At 39.1% G+C, this 12,690-nt stretch overlaps 3 protein-coding genes and 2 non-coding genes across 5 annotated transcripts; 1 reads left to right on the top strand and 4 right to left on the bottom strand.

Moving 5' to 3' along the window:
* Nucleotides 1-5,985: 5,985 nt before the first annotated feature.
* LOC136982401 (uncharacterized) lies at nt 5,986-7,794 on the bottom strand. The gene has a single exon (XM_067278893.1). The coding sequence runs from the start codon at nt 7,792-7,794 to the stop codon at nt 5,986-5,988; it is 1,809 nt and encodes a 602-aa protein (XP_067134994.1).
* A 347-nt stretch (nt 7,795-8,141) lies between these two features.
* On the top strand, nt 8,142-9,362 carry LOC136982400 (uncharacterized). Its single transcript, XM_067278892.1, has one exon. The coding sequence runs from the start codon at nt 8,142-8,144 to the stop codon at nt 9,360-9,362; it is 1,221 nt and encodes a 406-aa protein (XP_067134993.1).
* Nucleotides 9,363-10,008: 646 nt separating this feature from the next.
* Nucleotides 10,009-10,080, bottom strand: TRNAP-AGG (transfer RNA proline (anticodon AGG)). The gene has a single exon. It is a non-coding gene; the product is annotated as a tRNA-Pro (tRNA).
* Nucleotides 10,081-10,386: 306 nt separating this feature from the next.
* Nucleotides 10,387-10,458, bottom strand: TRNAP-UGG (transfer RNA proline (anticodon UGG)). Its single transcript has one exon. It is a non-coding gene; the product is annotated as a tRNA-Pro (tRNA).
* A 119-nt stretch (nt 10,459-10,577) lies between these two features.
* Nucleotides 10,578-11,714, bottom strand: LOC136982399 (uncharacterized). The gene has a single exon (XM_067278891.1). The coding sequence runs from the start codon at nt 11,712-11,714 to the stop codon at nt 10,578-10,580; it is 1,137 nt and encodes a 378-aa protein (XP_067134992.1).
* Nucleotides 11,715-12,690: the final 976 nt, after the last annotated feature.

Here is a 12,690-nt window from a genome sequence, read left to right as displayed (position 1 = left end):
GCACTGGCCACCAAGAAATAAACGGTTGGACTAGGCACAACGATGTCTCTGTCCTGATGCGTAAATCAGCGTACCTCTGTGACCGGGGGAGAGGAGGCCGAGAGGATATCGTAGATTTCCCGAAGTTTAATAGAAGGGTCCACCCCACGTAGGAGATAGACCGTAATGGCGCAGTCCGGGGCCAAACGACCATGGACTAGAATCCCGGCTATGGCGGGAATGTTGAGAGCTGCCTCTGCGGCCTCATGGTTCCGGGTTTTGATAATGAGAAAGCCGCTTCGGGAGTAACGGACGTCTTGCAGCCTGTCCGATTAGGCCGGATGGACGAGCGGTCAAGGTGGCAGCCTACCGCTCTGGGGGACCCGGGATCGAATCCAGACGGGTCGAAAAATCCCCAGGAATTTTTCGGGGGTGGTGCGTCCAAATATGTCGGTCCCCGTCCCTCACCACCCGGCTGCCCCACTGTGGGTCTGGCCGAACCCATAATGGGCTTGCTATAAGAGGCCCTCTTAGTGCCCACAGGGTGGAAAGAGTTAAAAAAGCCTGTCCGATTGGGGAAAATGCGGTTTCAGAGCCACATGAAGATCGGCAGGCCGAAGGCGACGGAGTGGTCCCTGTCCTTCCAAGAAGACCGTGTAGAGCTGGTCTGTGGGGAGGGACAGACAGATGGAGTGATATTTCTCCAATTCAGACAAGGGAGAAATAAATCGTAATTCTTTGGTAGGCAAGCTCACCCCGATCCCGGCGGTGGCTGCTGATGGCTTCCACGGGAGGGCGACGCCATCTTAGGGCCCGGAGGAGAAGCCACTCCAGGAGAAGAATCTGAAAAGTAAAACTCCTACCTGGGCAAAGAAAGAACAGCAAAAAAGGCCGAAGACTATAAGGATAAAGGACTGTAGCACAGCCGACAGAAAAGCTGGAAAACAAGTGGAAAATCGCTGGAAATGAAGGAGCGAGGAAAAAAACACCAATATGGCAGTCGAATTTCGCGCCCTCTTTCGACAACGAACTTATAAAACTGTCTCATGGCTCCACACACGGAGCGTCTCCATTTATATTCCCCGCCATCCGGGTTACGGCTACATCACGTGGTAAGAGCCGACCAATCCTAACTGCACTTACAGGTACCCGGCAAAAGAGTGATATGACAACGCGGAAACAATTAACACGCGCGACGACATCTTGACTTCCGATACGGACAGCGGAACTCCCATATATATATATGTACAGTACATACAACTACAATAGTGATTAATCACTACACTGGTAAGTACCTACCAATCCTATACTTTTTTTTTTTTTTTTTTTTTTTTTTTTAACTCTTTCCGCCCTGTGGGCACTAAGAGGGCCTCTTTTAGTAGGCCCATTATGGGTTCGGCCGGGCCCACAATGGGGCGACCGGGTGGTGAGGGACGGGGCCCGACATATCCGAACGGACCACCCCCCGAAAAATTCCTGGGGATTATTCGACCCGTTCGGATTCGATCCCGGGTCCCCCAGAGCGGTAGGCTGCCACCTTTACCGCTCGGCCATCCGGCCGTCACCAATCCTATACTAATCAACGTCGTGTCAAGCACGTAACTGTATCAACAAGTCTTGGATTCGAAACCCCGGGTTTCATATCGGACGAAGGTGTGCTCCCGGGCACTCAACTATTCTATGAAATCATACAAATGGAAATCTCACATCGAAACATTCTAAACGATCGATTCTGGAATGGAAGCTTTTACATTACACGAAATCGTCTTCATTGTTTGTTTAATAATAAGTATCAAACAATCATCGAAATAATTATTACATTTTCAAGTGAATGATATGAATTATTAATTTTGTTTTTCGTTTCAAAATGACCGTATTGTTACGCAGTATTTGAAAAATTCGATATTAGTTTGTCTTCATACAGTTTCAAATACTTGACAGTGGTTTATATATCATGATGTTTTGTCTGGTAAGCCAGATGACAGGAGAGAAATTTTTCTAAAAAAAGAAACATTGCCGATATGGTTGAATATAAAGAGGGTATTAATAATGTGAGAACCGGGGGTGAAAGCTGCGTGCTTTCGGCCCCTCTAATCGGTGAGATCTGTCACTGCGTCACTGGATGGCGATTTTCCGAGTGGTAATAAAGAGGGGTAAGTGGGGAAGCCAAGTGTCCAGGTGTCCGTAGTCAGGGAGGAGACAGGTTTTAAATACACAATATGATTATTTATTAAGACGCAAATACATACTATATACAAACCAAAAGATAAACAAACGTAGCGATAAACATTAGTTTAGCGAATTATGATCTAAGTTATACTTTAAATTAAAATCTAGCGAAAATCGTAAAATCTACCGATATAATAATAATGAACCAGTGGTGTGCCGTCACTGGAAGCGGTGGAAGCGCCGCTTCCCTTGTATTTTCTAAAATATAAATACATATTGTGCGATTATTTTCATATTTTACCCTACTTTAGTTAAAATTAATATTTTATTATAACCGCATTATATATCTTATTACAAATTTCTATACTACATGTGAAAAAAACGATAAGATTTCTATTGTATATTCAATTATCAGTGGTGGAATGGAAGCGCTTACGGGACAGCTTACACGGCCAGAACTGAATGGTGTAAAACAGCCAATTACAGGCATTTGCGCATGCGCTTTACAGAGCACCAACCTCGGGGATTAGCTGCTACACACCGAAACGCTTACAATGATTCTATCCAGGGGACCTATTCTGAGTAGTATCGTTAAGCTAACGAATACGATAAAAACCAGTTTCTATCAGAACCACGTGATTCGCGTTTAATCAATCGTGAAAATGCTATTCCGAGCCGTACGTTTCGTTTTCGGTTCCGATAGCCACGTGCGATAACTAAGCTTTTGTTATCGGTCACTCTCGAACTGCCGTTAGGAACGTAACGAAAGTGAAAACAACATGGCGTCTTTTCGTGTAAGAATGGTTTTACTTCACGAGCAATTGGAGAGAGGGGACAGCAGTAACACCGATTAAATTTAATACTCTTTCTTCAACTTCAGTTAATTTTTGATTAACCGAAGGCCCACCTCCTGTTTGAAACGTTGATTTTTTTTTATTTGTGAGGCTTTACTTTTAATGTTTGCTTTTCAGTCACTCCACGTCTATGCAAATAATATTTACGTTTAATAAGATGTATCGCCACTGTAATGAACGTGTCCAATCGGCGCGTCACGACAATACTAGCGCGGGTCGGCTAATCGTATAATAATGCGCGTTAATTCTATGATCTATTTTAACTGTAAGGGTCACAAAACCGCGTAAAAATGGTGAATAATTATAAAGTTCCAAAGTCGGGAAATTTCGAAGAGCAACTCGGGTCAGGAACAAGTGTTGGTGATGTAAACCAGACACGAAAGAAACTTTCCTAAAACTTATCTTAAAACAAACGCGACACGATAATGAACGACCGAGGGGATGTCAACCGAAAGAGAGGGAGCTTTGTCCAGGTGTCAGAAACGAGAAACAAAGGAGGGTAAATGGCCACAGAGACGTCTGGCAGACCGCTTGGGGGCATAACGTCAGAGAGAGGGCCATAACGGCGGAAAATACGAGCACAAACTTCAAAGGCTTCGTCAACACCTCTCGGAACTCTCCCGACCGAGATCGGTCTCGGGTTTCGCATAGAAACAAAGAAATGATCAATCAAAAGGGTGAGATTCGGGGGGGGGAATCTTATAAAACTCCCGAGTCGCAAGGTCAAAGAGTTCGCTCCTCCTTCGGTCATTCTTGGGAAAAGTGCGGCAGTTCTCCTCTGGACCATTGTCACCTCACGGATGCCAGGACCTACGTTCGCCAGCTGACCACACCATCCAAGCCTCCCGTCCAGTGCAGCAGACCTTTCGCCATCCAAGTCCCGGGCACGTATCTTCGAAACACGGACTGCAGCCGAACACGGACAACCCGAAACCATTGTCACCAAGTCGATCTAGATCGCATTGTGTAACAGTATTATGTAAGTTAACTTAGTTGTTAGAATAAACGGTTTTGTGTAAGACACTTGTTATCTTTGTCTCCTACCGCCACCACCCACATACGATTTCGACCCTAGGTTTTCCTGATGCGTGATTAACTGTTTTCCCCTGGAAGTCGGCGACCTTACATAACTATAAGAGAGAGAGTTTACAATAATCATTTTAATCGAATGCCTTTAGCCATGCATAGCTCCCAGGTTATGCGGTGGATGTGTAGACACCGGCTGGTCGAGCTGAGGCGGAGGTGGCCTGTCTGAGGTTATGGCGGAGTTGGGCCGAAGGTGATCGTTGAGGCGGGACGGGTCTTCTGTCTATGGCCGCTTCTTGGTGTCCGCCGTCGTTAGGCCACTGTTGATGTCCGCCCTGAGTCCCCGATCTGAACCCCTTTTTATATCAGTCTCTTGCAGAGGCTGACTCATCTATCAGGTGATGTGGGTATGGGTGACTAAGAATTATTGATATAAACAGTCCCAGATAGGACGTTATGTTTTCTCATGTCACCAGATGGAAAGGTCAGAAGGTTAGAAAAGGTGTTGAGACTTATATGCAAATTGTTAGTTTTAGGTGAATCATAGACTTAGTCACAAGGGAAAAGTTTAATTCGAACCTCTTAACAAAGTGACCCTTTCTCTATTCTCCATCGCGGGACTCGGATGTGATACTATGATTGGATAGTAGAAGGGTTGGGCGACGGAGGTTATCTCCAGGGGAGCCTTAGGGAAAGGGGAGGAAATTTCCCGGACACCTAAGTCGTCATAGTGAAAGTGGAGATGCTCGTTTGTTTTCCCCTTTTCGCGATGATAGAGAGGGGAATGAATCAATTAACAACTAAGTGTAAAAATTCTAGATAGTGCGAGAAATTTCACAATAATACGGAGGATGAAAATAGAGCCCAAATGTGCTTAAAAGCACTCTTACATTATTTCAAAACTTTACTACTTGCGTAGTTGTGTTTCCGGATATAGTAAAACAAAAAATAAATGTTTAAATTTTTTGTCACTAATGAATGACAAATTATGCATGAGCATCGGTGACAGATTTTAGTAGCGTCTCTTGATAAAGGCGCCATATTGACTAAGCTCGATCCTGCTGACAATAAATAGATATAGTAAATTGTCAAATCAGAATTAATATCGCAGTGTTAAGTGGCACAAAGTCGCCTTTTGTCGAATTACAACTCCTTAAGTGCGACACTATAAGCCAGTTTACTTGACCATCCCTGTTGTCTCCAATCGATTCTCTAAGTGTTCGGCGGTATTTTTTCTTTAATTTATTTTCTGCTCTTTCAATTACTTGAACTTTTTAAGCTAAAGATGTATTCGTGGATGTTCCTTACAGATAAAAAAAATGGCTTTATAGATATGCATCGTTACTAATAAGTGTCTGCTGGATCTGTTCCTCTAATTATTATAAACGACTACGGAAATCGGAGCTTAAATAGATTAATATGTGAATTAATACAGTCGATATTAAGAATCAATAATAATACTGATCTTTTTACTGCATTCTGTCGAATTACGAAATTACTGCGTGGAATGTGTTCGTAAGTAAAAGTAATGTAGAATACATTAAAATATAATTTTCATAAAGCCTCTCTCCGTATATAATTCGTTTCATTACACAGATTTCGTTGTTCATAAATGTATGTATATTCATTACTACTCAGACACCTTATACCTCTGAGAAATTATTAATTTAATTATGCAAACGTTTTCCACCTGTTCCACAGGTCATCTTCAAGCAATTTCTTACTTCTGGAATGTTATCTCGTGCAGGTTCGAATATATATGCGCACGATATTTCAAAATTTAAAAAAAAACCGTTGGAACATTCCATGTAAAATATAAAATATAAACAATAATAAAAACATTAATAAAATTGATTAAATAAACATATTGATCCGCTAAATAATAATTTAAGGGACGTAAACTAACATAATATATATCTATATTTTTATACGGGATGAGGATATGCTGTATGCTTGATTAAATGGGGTGTTTGTCAATCATGAATTTCCACGCAGTTGGCAAATTCGTTGCGTCTTTATAGTTCAAACATCTACCTGTTGTCCCTGATTTGTATATTTCAAATTTTTCCATGGTTAATGCTAACGATGGTGAGCGTACTTGTTGGATAACTTTGGCTTCATTCCAATTAATTACTGATCCCTCAGTTTGTGCCATTTTTGATAAGGTGGTAGTGCAGTGCCCTTTACTGATGTCATACATATGTTCTTTTAGTCTTTTGTTTAAGCCTCTGTTAGTGACTCCTATGTATTCTTTATTCAGGTCCAATTGATCATTTTCGTATGGGATTTTATAGACCCCAGAGCATTCATCCGCTTTTGTGCTATCTTTGTCGTTCCTGAGGGCACTGTAGATGGTGGGTGCGCGCTTATAAATCAGCTTTGCATTCTTACATTTGGCTATTTCCTTCATTATCGTGGACAATCCTTCTCTGTACGTGAATTTAGTTATTTCCCCGTTTGCATTCCCTTTCGGTTTCTTTTTATTAGGTGTTATGTAAGAGTTTATTAGGTTTTCGACTATTGACTTTTTAAATCCTAGGGTTTTTGCAATGGTTCTAATTCTATTCAACTCTTGTATTCTGTCATACACGTTGGAGCAATAGGCAAATGCTCTTCTAATAATGGCCCTAAACGCCGATAGTTTGTAAGTGGGCGGATCGTTTGATGTGGAGGGAATGTATAGTGGGTCATGCGTGGGTTTGATATATACTTTCGTAGATAAGGAACCTTCTTTAAATGTAACACTGATATCCAAAAAATGTACTTCTGTTGTGCTGAGCTGTTCCAGTTTTAGCATCAGGCCATGGTTATTCGAATTCATCGCATTCAAAAAATGTTGTATCTTTTCGTCTTTTTTCCATACAATTAGTATGTCGTCGACGTATCGTTTGTATAAAACGATATCATCTTTAAATGTTCTAATAGTAGTTTGCTCCAACTTACGTATCACCAATTCACAAAGTAGCCCAGACATTGGGCTGCCCATGGGCACACCTTTCTTTTGCTTATAAATCTTGCCATCGAAAGCGAACACTGAATGGTAACATATTAGGTCAGCCAGTAGTTTCATGTCTTCGGGGTAGGCTGTTACCCTTGTGTCTAACGTGCTGAGGGTGTCCACCAAAGCTTGAAAACATGCATCCAGTTTAATTGATGGATATAGATTTTCGAAATCCATAACTGAAGCAATTTCTTCTTCTACTAAAGATATGTTTTGGAGATCGTTAACCACGTTCAACGGGTTCTTTGTGACATATTGGTTATTCTCAATGTGCTCGGACAAATATCTATGTAGGTTCTTTTCTAGTTTGTAAGTTGGTCCTTTGTGCTTTTCAACCACTGGTCTAATCTGCTTTTTATCTTTATGCGTTTTAGCGAATCCGAAGAGTCTCGGTACACTTGGGCCTGTTACACTTGTTCCTTTGAGAAATGAAAGTATTTTGGTGATTGGTGATTTCTGTAATTTTTTGACCTTCCTGTCTAGGTTATCAATTATATTTTGATCCACCCTTTCGCATTCTGTATTTCTTATATATTCTTCCAGTGTGTTGACATAATGTCGCTTATCCATTATTACTAAATGTTTGCTTTTGTCTGCTCGTGTCAATATTAAGTTGTTGTCGGCCAACCACCGTTTCGTGCGCTTAATTTGTTTCACCTCTGTTTGCCTTGGTCTTTGGTTCATGCTCTTAAGGGTTGTTTTCCAACGAAAATAGTCTTTGTTCCCTTCTTCCATGCCTCTGATTCCTCTTTCAATTTCTGCCATGGTGTTTTTCCAGTCCTTGGTATTGTCCAGGGCATAGTTGGGGCCTTTTTCTAGTACGCTTTTAATATCCGGTGGAATCGATATCTGGTGCCATAATATATACGGAACTGGCTTTTCCTTTGTAATCTTCTTTATTTGCTTGGCACATAACCAACTAAATTTTTTCTTATACTTAATTCTTAATTTATGTTGTAGTTTGTCCGTTAATTTGGTAACACCCGCGTTGATATCCACAAGCACACTGCGGTCTTGTACATTTATTTGATTCTCTAGTTGAATAATTTTATTTAGAAGTGGTTAACGATCTCCAAAACATATCTTTAGTAGAAGAAGAAATTGCTTCAGTTATGGATTTCGAAAATCTATATCCATCAATTAAACTGGATGCATGTTTTCAAGCTTTGGTGGACACCCTCAGCACGTTAGACACAAGGGTAACAGCCTACCCCGAAGACATGAAACTACTGGCTGACCTAATATGTTACCATTCAGTGTTCGCTTTCGATGGCAAGATTTATAAGCAAAAGAAAGGTGTGCCCATGGGCAGCCCAATGTCTGGGCTACTTTGTGAATTGGTGATACGTAAGTTGGAGCAAACTAATATTAGAACATTTAAAGATGATATCGTTTTATACAAACGATACGTCGACGACATACTAATTGTATGGAAAAAAGACGAAAAGATACAACATTTTTTGAATGCGATGAATTCGAATAACCATGGCCTGATGCTAAAACTGGAACAGCTCAGCACAACAGAAGTACATTTTTTGGATATCAGTGTTACATTTAAAAAAGGTTCCTTATCTACGAAAGTATATATCAAACCCACGCATGACCCACTATACATTCCCTCCACATCAAACGATCCGCCCACTTACAAACTATCGGCGTTTAGGGCCATTATTAGAAGAGCATTTGCCTATTGCTCCAACGTGTATGACAGAATACAAGAGTTGAATAGAATTAGAACCATTGCAACAACCCTAGGATTTAAAAAGTCAATAGTCGAAAACCTAATAAACTCTTACATAACACCTAATAAAAAGAAACCGAAAGGGAATGCAAACGGGGAAATAACTAAATTCACGTACAGAGAAGGATTGTCCACGATAATGAAGGAAATAGCCAAATGTAAGAATGCAAAGCTGATTTATAAGCGCGCACCCACCATCTACAGTGCCCTCAGGAACGACAAAGATAGCACAAAAGCGGATGAATGCTCTGGGGTCTATAAAATCCCATACGAAAATGATCAATTGGACCTGAATAAAGAATACATAGGAGTCACTAACAGAGGCTTAAACAAAAGACTAAAAGAACATATGTATGACATCAGTAAAGGGCACTGCACTACCACCTTATCAAAAATGGCACAAACTGAGGGATCAGTAATTAATTGGAATGAAGCCAAAGTTATCCAACAAGTACGCTCACCATCGTTAGCATTAACCATGGAAAAATTTGAAATATACAAATCAGGGACAACAGGTAGATGTTTGAACTATAAAGACGCAACGAATTTGCCAACTGCGTGGAAATTCATGATTGACAAACACCCCATTTAATCAAGCATACAGCATATCCTCATCCCGTATAAAAATATAGATATATATTATGTTAGTTTACGTCCCTTAAATTATTATTTAGCGGATCAATATGTTTATTTAATCAATTTTATTAATGTTTTTATTATTGTTTATATTTTATATTTTACATGGAATGTTCCAACGGTTTTTTTTTAAAATTTTGAAATATCGTGCGCACATATATTCGAACCTGCACGAGATAACATTCCAGAAATAAGAAATTGCTTGAAGATGACCTGTGGAACAGGTGGAAAACGTTTGCATAATTAAATTAATAATTTCTCAGAGGTATAAGGTGTCTGAGTAGTAATGTTTTAAAACTCTGAGCATTTTATTCGAGTATGTATATTCTTCCATGTCATATGCTATAGACTTTGCTACATGCATCATGTAATTTGCTTCAAACTTTATCTACTCAACAGTAATTTGTTTAAATTTTAAAAAATTTCCTTTCAATTATGCTCATTATTTCAATTTCGTTCGTACTTCTAGCTCAGTTATAGACTTCATCGATGTAGTCCACACCCATTTTCGTTCATCTGAACCAACTCTATTAATATAGGATTCATCTCATCTGTCCATACAATCCTGTGAATTCTCTGCATTGCAGACATCAAAAAGCTAAGGGCTCATCCGGGAATTGAACCCGGGACCTCTCGCACCCTAAGCGAGAATCATACCTCTAGACCAACAAGCCACGTTCAATGACTACCAATATTTTACTCAAACAGTACACACGCGTTCAATGACTACCAATATTTTACTCAAACAGTACACACGCGTTCAATGACTACCAATATTTTACTCAAACAGTACACACGCGTTCAATGACTACCAATATTTTACTCAAACAGTACACACGCGTTCTTCAGTAAAAAACAAAAGAAACCTTTACGTTACACGTGAGCAAATCGTACCTAGCAGAAAACGAATAATAGGAAATTCTATACGTAACGCACGTCTTTCGAAATTACCGCTATTATGCTGAACAAAATAAATCGGAGGGCTCATGCGGGAATTGAACCCGGGACCTCTCACATCCAAAGCGAGAATCATACCGCTAGACCAACGAGCCTTTTTTTTCCTCCAAAAAAAGAAATTTATTATCAGAAAAATAATTATATATACATTTCCAATTTGTTCTTATATGAACAAGTTATAAAATAGTTACAATAGGAATAGTTTACAACAGCATTACAGATTTAGTTGTTGTGAACCGTTACGTTCAATAATGAGACCAGTCTCTATCCAGTTCTCTTTTTCAATATTCGTAAAGTTCTGGTTCTTGTACTCCAGCAGTTGTTGATTTTCCATTAGGTTTTTGAAAATGGACAGGGTGATTAATTCGTTTGTCTTTTTGTAATAGGATAAATTCCTGCTTGTCCAGATTGCATTGACCGCGATGATCAAGATGATTAGTTGATGTTTCGTCTCAGTATACTCACAAGACCATTTGATGTCTTCTATATTGTGCGTTCTTGTTAGCGAACATTTGTTACTTAATGTTGCCCAAAGTAGGTTTGTGTGTTTGCACTCCAGAATTGCGTGTTGAAGCGTTTCCTTGTTGTAGCATATGGGGCAGTCTGTACACTTTGTTAGTTTTTTTTGCTTTCTCCATTCGTTTGTCTGTAGGCAGTTATGATGAAGTTTCCAAAAGATGGTTTTCGCTTTACCAGGGATATTTAATTTTGAAACGATTTTAATTATGCTTTTACTTTTCATATTGATTCGATGTATACGGTTTTGGGGTTTTGAAATAAGTTTATCTATAACTTTATTATAGAGCTCCTTTGGTGTTGACGTAAAGATGATTTCGTCGGAGAAGTTTTCCTTCATTGTTTTGTAGCATCGCACCATTTCGAGCAGTATAGTTGGTGGTTTTATTCTGTTTATCTTCTCAGTAGTTATGATTATATTTGGTATGTGAGGTTGGAGAAATGCTTTCGCTAAGCTTGTCCAGATACTGTATTTGTGCAGGTTGTTTATCACTTTGATTCTCTGAACTAATGTTTTCAGGGAGACCTCCAATAAGCCAGCACTACCGTTTTCTAAGCTATTATATAATGTCGTTCTTCTTATCGGTTCGAAGTTTGAACTCCAGATGAAAGTGGCACATATTCTATTGATTTGTATCACCGCTTTCTTGGGGAGTGGTTGAGTGTGAATAAGATACCAAAAAGGGCTCAGAAGTTTGGCATTTGCCAATTTAGCTTTACCAGTAATTGAGATGTTTCTTCCTCTCCAGATGTAGAAAGCCTTTCTCACCTTTTCGATATTTTTGTTCCATTGATCATTGCTGGTTTTACCTATCAGGATTCCCAAGCTTTTCATATATGTCGTGGACCAGTTAAATCCTAAATAGTGTGATGGGAGGTTTTCCCAAGCACCAACCCAAAGTCACTTGCATTTTTGTGGATTCATTTCCGTCCCGGAGATATTTTTAAATTTTTCAAAAATTAAGTTCACCATTGCTAGACCAACGAGCCACCTGTCACTAGCGCCATTATTCGCGACTCACATATCGTGCGATTTCTCTTTGCGCTTGCACTTAATAATAAAACTATTAATTATAAATCTTATTGTCCCATAGGGACTAAAAAGAATGTATTTATCATTGAATTAAGGAAGATTTTGAATGGAACAACTTTACAAGAAAATATAGATATAGAAATAAAACAAATTTTAAAAAAATTCTTGTTAAATGATTACCCTAAGTATACTCTTTGTAAGTGGTACAATTCTTATTTGAATTATACATTTAATGTTAAAAATGAGATAAAAAATATTTCTTATATAAAATTTCCTTATGTTACTAATATGTTTGAAAAATATAAACCGATCTTTAAAGAATTTTCTATATGCATAGTTGCGAATCAAAAAAGTAAGATGTCAAATGTGATCAGCATCATAAATAGTGAAGATACAAATACGCCCAGAAATCAATTTAAGATTGCAGGTGTTGTATACAGAATGTCATGTACTGTACTTATCGAAATCCAAATTATTACATTGGAGATAGTGGAAGAAGGCTGGAGTCCAGGATAAAGGAACATGAGGCGGCTATCAGATTAAGAAAGATGGAATCGGCGTGGTTCTTGCATTCTAGTGAATTTGATTGTAACATAAATAGGAAAAATACTAAAATATTATATAAAATAGAAAATTGTATTGAAATAATTGTTGAACATTTTTGCATCACCGCGTGTACTTAATTTAATTCAATACCGGGATGAACGTTGATGCATGCTGGAAAAAGTTGTTAAATATAAAACAAGAACAGCTATTACTAACTTGATGTATCTGTAGG

The sequence above is a fragment of the Centruroides vittatus genome, unplaced genomic scaffold (genome assembly GCF_030686945.1).
Source record: "Centruroides vittatus isolate TY-2023 unplaced genomic scaffold, ASM3068694v2 contig_824, whole genome shotgun sequence".
Lineage (NCBI taxonomy): Eukaryota > Metazoa > Arthropoda > Arachnida > Scorpiones > Buthidae > Centruroides > Centruroides vittatus.
The sequence above is the reverse complement of the archived record's forward strand: the minus strand, read 5'-3'. Positions and strand labels throughout refer to the sequence as shown.